Below are 16111 nucleotides of genomic sequence, written 5' to 3' on the forward strand. Positions count from 1 at the left end.
CATCTCTGTTTTCTTCATGGGGTTTTACACCTAAGGCAAGGCGGAGAAAAGTGGAGATGGAAAAGCTATGTGTTGCGTGTTCAGCTTATCCTGAAAAACTTAAAAGGAATATCTAGATCTTTGAAACTAAAAAATATTCTAAGTACAACACTAGTGTTGACATTGCTTGCAAACTGTCTTCCTTAGTGCCTAAAGATGAGCCATATTAATTTTAGCTTTTATCCTGAGTAGAAAGGAATTTCCAAATAGAAGAAGGAATGATTAAGAATGGTTAAATGTAGGAAATTAAATTCCTTTCAGAAATGGTGTGGGGCAAGTGGCTAGCTTTTTGAAAAAAAAATTAACTGGATTCTCTCCTTATAGCTCACAAAAAGTTATTCAAAATGGATCATAGACCAAAATGTAAGCGCTAAATGACAAACTCTTGGAAGAAAACATGCAAAAATATTTCTGACCTTGAATCAGGGAAAACTTTCTTAGATATGACAGCAAGAGCACAAGGTATAAATTTTTTTTTTTTTTTTTTTTTTGTACTCTAGGGAAGGTTCTACAGGGTGTTCAGGGTCTCACTACTAGATTGGACTCCTAGTGATCCACCTGTTTACAGCCTCCCACGAGCTGGGATCACAGGCACACACCACCACACCCAGTCTCAATTTGTCTCGGTGTGCCCCGGGGGCGGGGCTGGCAGGGCAGGCTGAGGGATTGAGCCCCACCCCCCGCCCCTGTGCCTGCTTGCAGGTGCTTTAATCCACTGAGCTATTTGGCTGGCCCTATAAAAGATTAAAGAAATAAGCTAGAGTGCAGCAGAATTAAAAACATTCGTCCTTCGGAGAAAGTGACAATACAACAGTGGGAATGGGAGAAGGTACTTGCAAATCATGGAGCTGATCAGGGACTTGTTTGTAGGATGTAGGACATAAGAACTTGCAGTTTAGTGATATAAAAGTAATATAAAGTGGGTAATACAAAATGGTAAAGAGTTGCAATAGACACTTCTCCAAAACATATACACATTTGGCCCATATGTACACAAAATGCTGCACAAAACCCCATTGGCATTAGCGTACTCACCAGAGTAACAATAATAAAGTGATTAGCTGTGTGGAGGAGCTGGAGCCCTCACCCACTTCAGGAGGGAGGACAGCACAGCAGGTCCATTTATCTGCCGTCGCTGTGTCTTCATATTGGAAGTTGCCATGTGATACTTTTGATTTTGATTTTTGCCTTGGTTTGTTGAGATTGTTATGACAAAATACATTTGATTGAATAACTTGTAAACAACCGAAACTTGCTGCTTGCAGTTCTGGAAGCCAAGGGCTGTCAGACCCAAGCGCCAGCCAAGCCAATGTTTCCTGACAGCCTGTTCTCCTAGGCTGGGCCTGCTGCATGACCTCACGGGATGCAAAGGATAGCAAGCTCCTGGTGGACCACACTTTTTCTTTTTTAATTTTTATTTATTTATTTGTTTATTTATTTGATACAGGGTCTTGCTACCCAGTTTGAACGCTCAGTGATCCTCCTGTCTCAGCCTCCCCAGTGTTGGGATCACAGGCACGTTTCATCACGCCCAGGGCTGACGTGGCCCACACTATCGGGGATCCAGCCTGGCCTTTGTGCTTGCCAGGCATGCACTTAGACTACTGAGCAGCTGTCTCCACAGCCCTGAACCACTTCTACAAAGCCACTGACACCAGAGGTTCCACTTCTTAATGCCACCACACTGGGGAGTAAGTTTCAACAGGAGAATTTTAGGGAGACACAAATGTTTTCAGTTATACCCAGATTTCAAGCTGTAAAATGTTTAAGCTCAATCTCTTTTTCCACATTATACTAAACTACCACTAAATGTATTTATATATTTGGTTTTACCCTGTTCCCACCGGGCTGAACCATGGTGGCACATGCATGGCCGTCCCATCACATGGGCTGTACCACTGATGGCTCAACAGATCTAATCACTTTCATTGGCCTTTTTTATTAATACAGTTATTGAAAACCTGCCCAAGTGGAGAGCCATGCGTGTGCCACTGGTGGTTCAAGCCACTCGGCAGGAAGACACACGAGTCACTGGGATTACAGGCACGTGTCAGGAGATTGTTGCAGATGCGATAAGCGCGTCGGGTCTCCTAGCCGGTGGCTGCGTGTGTCGCGCCTGCTCTGCTCACCGTTTCTCCTCTTCTCAGGAAAGGGTAGCCAACTCTGCATGTGATGTTCCGATGTGACTCACAACTGTCCTTCTGGATCCCCTAGGAGAAGAGGGCCAATAGAATTAGAGCAGATGAACAGGTGAAGGCAGCTTCCCGCTGCGCCTTGGAGATGGCAGGCCACGATGTGTCCCTCAGGGTGACCAGGCCACCGTGGCACTCTTCGACCGCCTGTGCTGTGGCTCGTCATGATCTGAAACATCACTGAAAGTGCTGGGAAGGCCGTGCACCTCATTTTCCTGTGTAAATCTGCAGTTGGAAATGAGACCGCCGGCAACGCCTGCCTCACTAGAGACTGTAGTACCCGTCCAAACCGGTTCATGCACGCTGGACTGCACAGTGCAGCACGCCACATGCAGAAGCACTTGGGGGGCTTTCGCACAGTGGAGAAGGAGGGCTCTGACCTGTGGGCACTGGGACTTACCTCCCGGGCCCACCACTATCGGCTTTGTCCTAGTCGAGAGTCCTTACTGCTGTCTGATTTTCTAACAGGTGGAGTTAGTAATATTGTACTTGGTTGAAACTAAAATGCCATTTCATATGCAGTACATTGTGGTTATATAAGCCAACAAAGAGGAAAATAATGCTGCTAGTTAAATAAACATACTTTCAATTCAAGATGTAATTACAGAAATGCAAAAATGATGCATTTTCAAATCTGTGCAATGAGTAGGTATAGTAATACTTAGAGAAGAATTAGTGAGAACTAAATATGTGAAATCCTTGAAGCATTGCCTAGCACACAGTACAGCTAAAGAAAGAGAGGCCATCACGCTTCCTGCTGCTGCTGCTGTGGACACAGCAGGGGACGCCGTCCTCTGGAGGTCTCGCGGCTCTGACTGCCAGGGCCACAGGGTCAGCTGAAAGGACGCGGCAGCTCTCCTCCCCGGGTGCCCCTTCTGGAGAGGACGTCAGGGCTACCATCTTCCCAGCACTACCTGCACTTACACTTTGGATTCAAATAACTATATTCATAATTAATACTCTGAGTCCAAGACGCAGCACATTAATGCCAGTTTTTCAAGTCTACTTTAAGCACCATGTCTCTGAGATCCTGACAAATGAAGAGACAGATCAGTGAGAATCTGAATTTATGGAAGCTAGAGAATAGCGTTTGCTATTATGTACATACGTAAGTGTGAATCATGTATTACTAATTTATACAACTATACACAGAACTTAAACTCAAGGCCCATCATTCATTTGGAGATCACAATTAAAAGCAAAGTTCAAATTTGGAAACACTAGTAACATGGTATTTCATGCAGATACTTTATTGCCAAAGTGCTTTAAAAACCTTCCAGGCAGGTATGTTTGCTGTGCCCCAGAGACCTCCTTCTATTAGGAGTTAACAAAACGTACTAATCGAATCAGACATTTTGTCAAGTGAGGATTTCTCCTGGACAGGGAGAAGCGGCCTCTTGGTCTTTCTGCCTTAAGTGAAGATTTCGTTTTCAGCACAGAGAACTTCTCTGCCCCTCTGTTAAAATTATTTTCACTTTGCTATATTTACTTTTTTCTCGGCTCGATCTCAATTTCACTGGTTTAAGGATCTGGAAACATACATTTTGATGCATTTCGGACTTCCTCAGAGTTGCCTTAAGAAGGGACATACATCTCCAAGGAAACAGGACAGAGCAAAAACATGGAAGCACCTCGGTACTTTTGGAATTAGTGCATGCCGATTTCGTACAAAATCTGCATTACGATAGAATCTGTATAATAAAATCAATTATTTCAGAAACACGAAAAGTGGGTTTAATAAACGGTGGTTTTAACAATAAATAAATGAAACTTTACCTCGATTCCTGAAAAAATTAGATTTGGAGAATGCTGTGCGATGGTTCTGGTGTTATAAGCACTGTCACCTTTATTTTTGACCGTGATGCTAATGTTGAACTTGTCGTTCTGGGACTTGACAGTAAACTGGCCCTGTTCCATGGTGGTTACATCCAGCGTGACGTCCGAAATACATTTTTCCTTATGCCCACAGTCTTTGGCAAACGGAATCTGAAAGTCACCGACATAGTTTTCAAATTGCACTTAAGCATGCTTGGAAATAATCTATTAATTTGTGCAGCAGAAATGACACAGTGTCAAAGTGTGCTAAGCAATCAAGGTGTGTTACAGAAATCTTCAGGAATTTTGTACGTATTCTTAGGCGCATAAACTTTGCCCACAGATACTTCTCTAGTCCTGTATATAAAGTAGGCTTGCCCTTTTGAAATGCATAATTTTGGATGTTTTTCACTTCCTTTAGTCTACCAGAGAAGAGCAGCTTCAAAAAATTCAAGCCGAGAATTAAGGCTGAAATCCAGTCAGTGCCAACTAGGAGACTGTCCGACTGAAAAGAATCGGAGCTTAGAAGGGCGCCGCCGGGGCTGCAGGAGGGCGAGCGAAGGTGTCTTTGCTCTCGGCCTGCAGTTTCTTCACTCCTGCCGGGCTCTCTCCGAGGGCTGCGCGTCCCTCCTCTCCGCTAGAGCCCAACCGGCCACCCCTTTCTCACGGTCTTCTCTCGGAAGGAGAGCGAAGGCCTTCTCACCATCTCCTCCACCCACTCTTACCTCCTTCCGATCATTCTTCACGTTGTACCCGCGATAGTCCTTGAATAATGCACTCCAGGCCCGTCACTAAGCCAGATTTAAACTTTCAACGCCGCTGCACTGTTTTGTTTGTTTTTTTACTTAAAATAATTATTTATTTATTTGGTGTGGAGTCTCAAGACACAGCTCAGACTCACAGCGATCCTCCCGTCTCAGCCTCCCCAGCACTGGGATTGCAGGCGTGCACCACCACACCCAGTTTCGGGACCTGCACGGATGTGGGACCAGGGATCGAACCCGAGTCCTTAAACTTGCCAGGCAGGCACTTAGACCACCGAGCTACCTCCCCGGCTGTACTGTTGTGCCGCTTTTAAAAAACCTTTTTCCAGCTTTTTTTGAAATCTGCCTGCAGGCCTCGAACCCCGCAGGATCTGGCACCAGTGCCTCTCCCTCTGCTCTCACCCTGGGGCTCTAGTTTCACAGCTTCGCGACCCCTCAGGCCTCCAAGTGCACTAAGCCTTCTGCGCTGCTCCCCGCCCCCTCCAGATCACGGAACCTCGTCCTCTCCTCCGGTCACAACTGCAGTGCTCTGCAGACTCCGCTGAGGAAGGTCCGGGGAGCTCTGCACCCCCTACACAGCAGTGCCTAGTTCCTAACACCTGGCTTCCGGGCAGACTGTACTCTCTCCCCGTGTGACAACAAACGCGTGTGGAAGTGGAAGGCTGGTTGAGAGGAAGGCGGCTGCGGGAAAGCTGAGGCCTCTGCCGCCCCGCCCCCACTCGCTTTCTGCTGCGCTTGGAAGCAAGCTCGGGGTGCAGCTCAGGGGCTTCACGTTCCTGCGGGGGCCACGTGGCCGGGGAGGCCTATGCTCTGCCCTGCTCCTCCGCCTCTGTGCAGTAGTGGGGGCCCTCAGGGCGGAGGCCAGAGAAGGCCAGCACTGTTGAGGTCTTGCTGTCTGTTTGTGGCCTGAGGACAAGGCTCAGTATGAGGACCCGAGGTTAGTGACGCCTGCGCCTGCAGCCCAGGGCTGACTGGGACCGAAGTGGAGGTTTCTTGCAGCTGGTCCTCAGTGCAGGTGAGATTTTAAAAGGTGGGCATCATTTATTAGCTCCCCGGACTCCCACGACAGGAAGTAAGAAGGATTGGGAGCTACCCGAAAAGGGCCCATACGTACACGCATGCCTGCCCACGACTGACGAAGGGCTACGCGTTTCTGTATTCCAGCCCTTCCCCTATTGCATTCTCAGACAGTTATTCTGACTTACATATTCATGCACGGAGTTTGGCAAAGAATCATCCAGCACAGGCCCGTTTTCCGGATCAGTGAGGTTGAAATCCACAGTCACTCTCACGGAGTCCTGAAAGTCATGCTTGTCCTAGAGGGAAACAGCAGTAGCTCGCTGGCACCACACCGGCTCCAGGCTCTGCTCTGCTCTTCTCCTTCGGCTCCCAGGTCTCCTGGAAACCTGTTGTGTGACTAACCGTAGGCCTCGTCAGGCGTTTGCTTCCCGGGGAGGGCACAGCTTTTCTGCTGACCAGGGACACAGCTGGACAGCAGACACCTCAGGCTACGAGCAGTTGGCTCCTCCGCTACAGCCCTGCCGGTGTGCTGGGACACATGGTGAGCTGTTTAATATCCTTTCTCTTGTGACCTTAGCTAAAAATCAGTGTGCAATGCAGTACTTCCGGGACAGGCTTCCCAACTTTAAGTGGAGTCACATGTCTGTCTGTCTGTCTGTCTGTCTGTCTGTCTGTCTGTCTATCTAAATATATATGTAGTTCTATAAGAATTTTAAAATGTAAACTGACATAGAAATAATATGAATATGACTAATATTAATATCATCAATAACTTTCATTCACAGTATCCACAATTATAAACTTCACATATATTATTGTGAATTATTTCAATATTACTCAAAAGTGAGTGACTATTAGGACTATTTTACAGATGATAAATTGAATCTTTAAGACTAAATGATCTTACCATAGTCGCTCAGAATGTGGGCAAGCTGGCTACAGGATAAATGTTAAAATGTTCATTAGAACCCCAAAGGATTTTGGAGCTTTTGAAATTAGTCTCTCCTTCACATGCAGTACGTAGCACAGCGGGGACCCCGAGCCCGTGGTCAGACTGCCGGGCCTCTCAGTGAGCTGTGGGCACCCTCTAGTTCCTAGGTACTCTTCTCTGAGGAGCTAAGAAGGAGGGGAATGTCCGGGCTTATTTTTTCAGATCATAGTTAGGCCTTACTGTTGACTGTACTGTACTAATAGTGCTTAGACGAGAGACCATGTCTCCATCTTGTCCTCCGAATAACTACTATGAAGACAGCAATATGCAATGTATGAGTTATTGTAACTGTCCTACTGACCTGTTTTGAAACTGTCTCATTGCTATTTCTTTCTTATTAAAATTAATAAAAACACAGTACATATGTTAATATTCATGGGGAATATTGACATGAAAGTCAACAAAGAAGAATAAATGTTCCCACCAGATGCCCACCTCTGTCACTTTTCTGCCCTAAAATTAGCAAAATGTAAAATGCAAATACATTAAGTTTATGGAAGTAAGTGAGAGGTGGGGAAGTCAGCCCTTATTCTCGAAGATTCTAAGGTCATGTTCAAGTTTCCAGGTTAATTTTGTGTACTAAAGTCAGTGTTTCTTCTTTACCTTTGTTCTGCTTTCTTACAAAATACTACCATGCATATTTTCAGAAAATGTTTAAGAAATTCCCAACCTTAATTGAGAACACTTTCTACTTATGCAAAATCCAACAAAACACATCTAAAATGAGTCGAATTGGTTTATCCACCATCTCCAGGAATTAATACTTTACTTTTCACGTCTCTCTCATTCACTGAAAACAGAGAGAAGCACAAAGTAGCACAAAGCCTGAGATCCAGAAAATACCAGAATTTTGTTCATTTGCAGTCAAAGAGCAAGATGTCTATTTCACCAGAGCCCAGAAAGCACTACTCAACAGTTTTCCCTCAGGGCAGTTAGTCTCTTATGCACGTTTGACAGATAAGGCTCGGGAAGCTACATGATGCTTTCAAACTGAATAAACAAATGAATGGTTGAAAAAAATGAATGAATGGGCCTGCAAGATGGCTCAGCGCTCTAAAGTGCCTGCTTAGGCAGACTTATGCAAAACGTGGGGACCGTGGTGGTTCAATCCCCAGAACCAGATGCTGTACCAGCCCTGCCTGGGCTGAGCTAGCCACCAAAAAAAAAAGAAGAATGAATGAAGGTTTCTTGTCAGTTACCATGTGAATATCTGATACACACAGGGAACCCTAATAATAGCTTTATCAACTATACTTGGAAATAATAAAACCATACTTGTGATTTTTCTGATAAGAATGAACAAACAATATAAAGTTAATATTGTGGACTTTGAAATAGTACAGCAAGAACCAGACTGCCTTGATACGAGACGCCCATGCCACATCCTGCACTTGGAGCGAGGCAGTGACAGCACATGATTTACTTGCCAACATGTAGAAGGAGTGCCTAACGCACTGGGATTCTCGGACAGTGACGTTTCTCTGAATCCGTCTTTCCTGCATGCCGGAGAAAAAGCTTCGCGATATCAGCCTCAGGGAATCTAGGGTGACACGGTACTGCATATCTACAAAAGCGAAAGAAAACTGACATCACTGCTCATTTGAAGGTGACTTTCGTATGATTCAGCGCATTAACCGTACTCACCATGTCTACGCGCCCGCGGTACACCCCTTCAGCTAGACAACCTAAGGAACCCGCGGAGACCGGCTCTGTGTTCACGATGCGTCTAGTGTTTAACAATGCTTGCTCTGCGTGGAAAGCCCATAAAAGCTCCCGCATGCAGAGTCACACGTCTAATTTACTGATCATGTTTGTGCTCACCAGACTTTCTGTTAGAAGACTTGTTTGAGCCTGGAGTACTGATTATATTTCAATAGAGACAAAATAGGTATCAGTGGTAGTTGTTTTTTTTTTTTTTTGGTCTTTTTGAGACAGGGTCTTGCTATGCCATTAGGCTGGCCCTGAGATCACTTTGTAGTGCAAGATGGTCTCAAACTTGCAACAATCCTCCTGCCTCAGCCCCCCAAGTGCTGGGATTACAGGCATGACCTACCACACCCAGCTTATTAATTATATTTTATTTTTTTCCTTAAATAAAAGATTCATGTTAGAGTATTTTCAAAGTAACATTAAATTCCCTAAAAGGCATATCACAATGAGGAAAAAAGTGAGATCATACTTTGTATGTGGGCTACAACACTTGATTATCTAGGTAGCAACAATAAGACTGACATGATGCTGTATATTGAAATGAAATCATTATTTTGGGCTGGCCAGATAGCTCAGCAGAGTGAAGTGCCTGCTTGGGCAGGCGCAGGCATCGGGGTTTGATCCCTGGCACCACATGCCTTACTGGTCCCACCCCGGGCCGTGCTGAGAGGGTGACTGAGACTGAGTGTGGTGGCGAGTGCCTGTAATCCCAGCACTTGGGAGGCTGAAAGCAAGAGGATCACTACGAGTCTGATCTGTGTAGTGAGACCCTGTAGACTCTGTACTAAATACATTTTTTAAAAAATCATTATTTCACTTTCTTCCAGTTCATTTGCCCTCTAGACAGGGGACTGGTTAGAGCTCTAAACACACATGGGGAGAAAAATCAGTTGTATGGATTGTCAAGTTTTCTCACTGTGCTCACGTTGTACGCAACGTATATTACTCTTGCGCAGGCCATGCCCTTCCTACCTTTGACCGCAACGTATTTAAACCTCACCAGAAGCTGCTTAGAAAGCACAGTGTGTGGGGATGAGGGCCACATGCGCCGACATGATAGACCGAGGACCCCCACACAGAACGAGGGTCACTGCAAAGCCAGTAGCCCTTCTCAGTGCAAAGGAACCCCTGGGCTGCCTAGCCTTCAGGTCCTCTGTAGTACCAGTCTCTGCCAGCAGGGGGCAGGAACAGGGAGCGAATGCTTCTGTATCTTAGCATCTGCTGGTAGTACATGGAAGCCAGAGGACACTACGATGTTGAGGTTCCTGCATGCAGGCATGCGATTTTTTTCTACAGAACTGGGTGGATTCTGAAATCTGCACAGCGCAACCGCTTTCAACAGCTTACGGGGCAAGCGCAACAGGGAGCGCGCCAGGGCTGCAGCGTCCTGCTGATCACCAGCTGCCGCAGACGCGTCAGCCTCTGCCTGAGAGGTCGAGCCGCAGGACAGTGCTCACCAGCTTCGTACACGGAGTCCTCTTTGGACCTCAGCTTCGCAGTGAAACACACTGTAGCATTTATGCACACTGTTTCTTTTCCCTCCACGCGGCAGTTTTTCTTTTGAATATTCACTTGATTGGGTTCAAAATTCATGGAGACTTCAACTACAGCCACATCTCGGGACCTAGAAGCGCACAAACAACGGGGATTGCTTGCACATTTTGTCTAATGAATGCCATCCACTCGGGAGTGCAGCGCGAGTGCATGGGGAGCGCGCTCCCTCGTACGGCAAGCAAGCCCTCAGGAGTGCATTCTCCAGTACAGAAGAGATTATGTCCTGTGTTCTGAGGAGACCCAGCTTGGACCATTTGGAGCACCCCGCTCAAAAGCCAAATATCTAGTTCCGCTTGCGATGCAAAAGACAGACAAACAAGTGCCCAAGCGCACGCTCAGAACCAAAACTGCATCTGCGGTATGTCTAAGTTTCCAATGTAGCCCAGAGACGGCTAGAAGACTTGGGGAGCCCCCGTTAGTTTCCAGGAGGGCTCTGATACTTGTCTGTTCTTGTGGATTCAGCCCTGTGTGTTTCTGGAAAGAGTAAGTAGAATAATATTCAAAGCTCTGAGTTTGGTAGATATGTTGTTTAATTTTTGATCACCTTTTATTTTTATTTTTTATTTTTGGCAGAATCAGGGATTGAACTCAGGCCCTTATGCTTGCCAGGGAAGTGCTTATTCTACTGAGCCATCTCCCCGGCCCCCTTGATTACCTTTAAGAAGAAGAAATATTCTAGCCTTCCTCTTATCCCCATTTTTGCTTTCCAGTTTCAGTTATATGTGGTCAACCATGATTTAAAACAAAAATTGGAGAATTCCAGAAAGAAACAACTCATGCACTGTAAACTGCATGCTGCTCTGAGCAGCGTGATCCTGCACCTTCCTGGTCTGTCCTCCTGGGAAACGAAGCACCTCTGTCCAGTGTATCCATGCTGTATATCTTACCTGCCCCCTACTTCGTGGCCACCTCGGTTATTAGGCTGTGGGCACCCCTGCACTTACAGAGTCTGTTACTATCTGAGGCCTCATGTATTCACAGGGGTCTTGGAGCACACCCTCGTAGGTAAGGGGAGGTTGTACTGTCTTTATTTTGTAAAGTGAGGTAACTAAAGTAATGTGTCTCTGACCTATTTTTAACCCAAGGTTGAAATCTGTTAAAAAGGAAACAGATTTAATCTCAGTCCTTTTCATTCTAAAGCCCAGGGATTTCCACTGTTCCCAAGTGGTGGCAGAGTTAAAGATTAGGTAGAAAGAATGTGTGGGACATGAGGACACTGCCTTTGGACGAAGTCAGAGCACGTGTCAGACATCATCACTTGGTCCCTGCTTTGGGAGCAGGCTGGGTCCTTATAACTAGGTATCTTCTGAACACTGATGTCTCTGTCTATGCTTTTGTTTTTGAAAAATGATATCTTTTTCTTTTAGAACAATTTACTCACATAAGACATGATAAAACACAGAGGTGCATAAGGAAAACAGTAATTTATAGTTACCACTCAGCAACAATTGTCAGCAACATTTAGTACGCCAAGTGTTTTGTCTTTGCAGAAGAATAGCAGTATATGTATACACATCATATGCTGGTACTGTACGTATACAAGTATGCCCATGCATGTGTGCATATTTTTAAGCTTACAAAGAACAGCTTTCAATATTGATATTTTCATGAGTCCTTGATTTTAATGCCAGGCTACTATACCAGCATATGTATGTACCATAATTTGCATATTCATTTCTCTTAGTAGATATCTTGCTTTCTTTTTCTAAACAAATGGTTATTAACACAGTGCTATTATTGCTCTAAAGATAGTATCTCTTTAGCCATATTTCTAGAGTATACCTTTACATTGTTTTAGGAAGTAAACTCTTTGAGCATATTTTAAGACCTTGAAATTCTTATTGTCTGCCCTGCCCTGAGTTCTGGGCAGTTTACCCTTTCATCAGCAGGGAGTGCACACACCTCACTTCCTACTTGGTACATGGTCACCACACTCGAGCTGCCCTGGCCTCCATCTACCCCACATTCCCAGGCTGCTCTAATGGGAACCTCACATGGGCTACAGTTGGTCCAGTGCAGGGACCAGGCTCTTTGCTTTCCACTTGCAGCCAGTTGGCACCTGCCTTGGCATGCAGTACTTTCTGCTCTTTATCCTACTTTACTTCGTTCTGCTGTTACAGACCCTGGGCTACGACAAGAACTACAGCTCTTTTGGTGACTCAGGTAAGTGAAAGAAGAGTCCGTTATCCCTAAAAACTTATACAGAACTCAGACTCAGGGATACCTTCTCATTTATGCATTTCTTCTAGAAAAGTCTGCCTACCCCTACACCTTTCTGATGTTAGTCAGCTCTCTTGGTCTAGGAACTAACACCAAGCAGCAGCAACCTAAAGAACAATGTGGTTTATTGGCCACAGTTGCGGAGGGCTGAGCTCATGTTTGCTGGTGCGAGGCAGATGCGCCATGGTGGCAGGGCGTGTACAGCAGAGACACTTAGCTCCCGGTAGCCAAGGGAATAGCAGCAAGGAGGCGAAATCCAGGGAGCAGCCTCCGAGCCCAGGACCACACCACCAGGGCCCACACAGACGCACCCAAAGCGTGCTTTCTGATCCCCCACTGCTCCCAAGCCAATCGAGGTGACAATTAGGCCTAACCAAGACTTTCTCAAGGGGATAACTTGGGCCTGTGAGATGGAGCACAGAAGGAAACAGGCACTTGGTACAGCACAAGCTCCAGTCATATGCTGAGACTACGTACCAGAAAAGGGCCGCGCCACCAAGGCCCCCAATGGTCACGTCAGTCAGACCGTCCCCATTTAAATCCATCTCTCCGTGGATAGACTGGCCGAAAAACTTCAGGGTCTTGCCGTCCCCACCAGATGGAATACGCTGTGAAAATTCCAGCAGAGAGCTGAATGTCAGGAGACTCTGTTCCGAAGTTTCAAATGAACTTGAGAATTTAGACTGGTTAACAAGATAATTAAATGCTCTTTTGGGAATCAAGAGCCACTTCATGTGGAAACACAAGGAAAGTCCCAGGTGTTCCCAAAGGACATTGTTGTTTTCACCGTACAAACTCCTCTGTGGTGACATTAGAGAAAGGGGAATACATAATAATACCATCCTGGCTAATCTGAAACGCGACAAGCAACTGGCTCTACATTCTAGCTCCTTTTCACTCTTATTATGCAGAGATATTTAAAGGTGCTAGACACCTTGAACACATTATTATACCAACAAGGAGAGGAGTGGATTACTCTGGGCATTACATCGGGGCTCACTGAATTTTGTTGCTGGTTATAAGTAGCAACATTCTATCAAATGCATATTGCCATTACGCAGCAGTTTATAGTGCCCATCTGGAATTGTATTCAGATGTACCGGAGTGCAGGGAAGGGCCCGGGAATGAATGCGGCCTTCTTGAGGGCTGGCCTGTGCGCATGACCATAGATGAGATGTGAGTTAGCTGGACCGTTCATTCAGCATTAGGGAAAGCTGACGGCACTGAATAAGCTGATGGCAGAGAGGCAGGACTGGAAGGCCCTCCCTAGCCTGGGGCTCTCCTCATCTTCTTGATGTCCACTTAAAAGACAAAATAAAAACTAATGTAAGGCAAGCCGACTGGAAATGGTTTTACTCATTGAGCGATGTGTCTCCCTGCGCATAGCTGCATACGTTTTCAGTGAACCAGTCAGGGGCCCTGAAGCAGCCGATTCTCGATCATTCTGCATGCTGGCAGCAGGGCTGGTTCACATGGAAATCACTAAGTGGATCTGTTCCTACTCCTACCCAAGCATTCTGCCTGTAACTAAATGAATCTAAAACTAGTATTCTATTCTGATATGTTTGTTTCAAGCTGTACCTTAATTTATCACTATTTTCTGAAATAAATTTTTATGAAAATCTGTTCTGTTTGCTAAGTAAAAGTGTTTATTTATTCATTTATTTTTTACTTCAAATGCCATTCCATTAAGTTTGCAGGACTAATCCTCAAGCAGTCTAAAATCCAGCAAGGAAAACCTCCTCCTGCGTTTCTTGGTCCTATGTGCCCCAAGGACCAGTACTGCCAAATTTAGTTGAAGTGAAGATGTTTTTTCAGCATATGGGATTGAACCTCTGGCCTCATGCATGTTAGACAAGCACTCTGCCACCGAGCTATATCCTAAGCCCTCTTGCTGAGGTGTCCAGGTGGGCTCTGAACTTGGCATCCCTCCTTGGCCTTCTGAGGAGCTGGATTAGAGGTGTGTACCACCAACCCTGATGGGCTTTTACAGAAAGTAGTCATGTATGAAACAGATAGGAGTGTTGTCACTGACAAGAGGCCGCCACCTTGCTCACTCTTAGTGTCATTATGACTTCACGTGAGATTAAGCACATGTCCACAGTAGGTGAATAGGTTCTGAGAGCTCTGTGGGCTGCAGAGCCAGAGGCCACTCAAATATAAAAAGAAATAATTAATATCTATGTTTCTTTTCATGTTATAGAAACTAGAGAGTGTTCAGCTCTATTCTATTTGTAAGCAGCTGCTGAATGCCTAAGTACAAGAAGCAGATGATTGCATTAGAACTGTTAGACTTTCTTTTTTTTTTGATGCATTAAGTGATTATTTAAATTAGATTTAAATAATCCAATAATAACAATTTAATAGATTTAATTTAGATTATTTTCTCACATACGAAGACATTAAATTTCTAGACGAAAGCCATTAACTGACAATAAATTTAAAACAGGAACAATAGAAATCCCCTGCAGGTTAAGCCTAGGTTTTCAAAAATTTTCCATGAAGGATTACTTGTGAAAAAATTGTAAACTTTGATAAGACAAAAATTCACTTGATGAAAATCTACCAATTTAATTCATAAGCGTACACTGAATGTAATTTCATTATAATAGCTTGGATACCAATTATATAAACAATGGGCCTGGGGCGATGGCTCAGTGGAATAAGTGCTTGCCTGGCAAGCACAGGGTGCTGCGTTCAATCCCTGGTACCACCAAAAAAAAAAAAAAGCAAAAAACCCAAACAATTATATGAACAATACTCTCGTCTCTTGTATTATCTAATTCATACAATTATTCTCTTACTCAGAAAGCAGTATCTTAGGATGGAACACACTGCGGTGCTGAGTAGCACTGTTACAGAACGTTCTTTTTTGTTTTGTCGTTTTTCTTTAGCTCTCTTCATCTGAGTTTCCATCTCTTGTTCACTCGAGCTCCCATAAGGCTCGCGCTCCTCCCGGGGGGTCGGGTCCTGCTCGGAGCGACGCCTGGGGCTTCTCTTCCCAGCCCCTTCTGCTCCCCACCTCTCGGTCCCTCTCCCTTTCACCTCCCTCCTATTTCCCACCCACCTATTACTTTGCTCTGGATTATATTCTGGGTTTCCTCAGGTAAGAGAAGGAGTGCAGTGTTTTAAGCTGAAATAACAATGCCAGACACAAGTATAAAGTGCGAAGTAATTCCTCCATACGGAGCACTTAGGAGAGGGTTAAACCTAGTTTCCCAATAGTCAAAAATGAAATAAGCTGTGGACCAAAGCGGGCAGCGCCTGGCAGGGAATCCGCCCAGCGCTGGCTGGCAGGAGTGTGTGCATTTCACCTCTTACTTGGGCATACTCTTTCCTTATGGTTTTGCCACTCCCGTGATAAATGTACACAGCCCCGGCGTGGTCGTCCTCCAGCGGAGCGCCTATCACGATGTCGTTGAATCCATCCAGATTGAGGTCTTTCACCGCAGCGATGGCTGTCCCAAAACGAGCGCCGCACGGCTCGTTGCTGTTGTCTTTTGTGCATGAATTGTGCTTCAGAGAGGAGCAGCAGGTCTGCTTCATTGGCTCCAGGCTCATCTGATATTCGAACCTCGTCTAGAAGGAAGATGTACAGGATACTTACGGCTTCTGTCATTACTGGGGCAGAGTCAATTTCTACAGTACATGACAAATCAGTGCTACCAAAAATGTTGGTGCATCCATGACAATGTTCATAAGATTTCTTCAAAAGTGATCCTATCTGAGGGCAAAGCTGGGATCCCAAAGAGCAGCTTTTGGGCACACCAGGAGATGTGCTGAGAATCATAGCGGGCTCTCTCGTA

General features: G+C 45.4%; 1 protein-coding gene across 1 annotated transcript in view; it reads right to left on the reverse strand.

The window, feature by feature from the left end:
- Itga1 (integrin subunit alpha 1) overlaps positions 1-16111 on the reverse strand; it is a 156419-nt gene that overhangs the window by 21109 nt on the left and 119199 nt on the right. Inside the window, exons 12-18 of the mRNA XM_023709123.1 lie at positions 15627-15884; positions 12783-12913; positions 9989-10155; positions 8249-8385; positions 6016-6126; positions 4008-4217; positions 2169-2249 (exon numbers count right to left, since the gene is read on the reverse strand). Of these exons, the coding sequence (XP_023564891.1) occupies positions 2169-2249; positions 4008-4217; positions 6016-6126; positions 8249-8385; positions 9989-10155; positions 12783-12913; positions 15627-15884 (1095 nt within the window). The remainder of the gene's footprint in view (positions 1-2168; positions 2250-4007; positions 4218-6015; positions 6127-8248; positions 8386-9988; positions 10156-12782; positions 12914-15626; positions 15885-16111) is intronic.

Source organism: Octodon degus, unplaced genomic scaffold (genome assembly GCF_000260255.1).
Source record: "Octodon degus isolate 3935 unplaced genomic scaffold, OctDeg1.0 scaffold00001, whole genome shotgun sequence".
NCBI lineage: Eukaryota > Metazoa > Chordata > Mammalia > Rodentia > Octodontidae > Octodon > Octodon degus.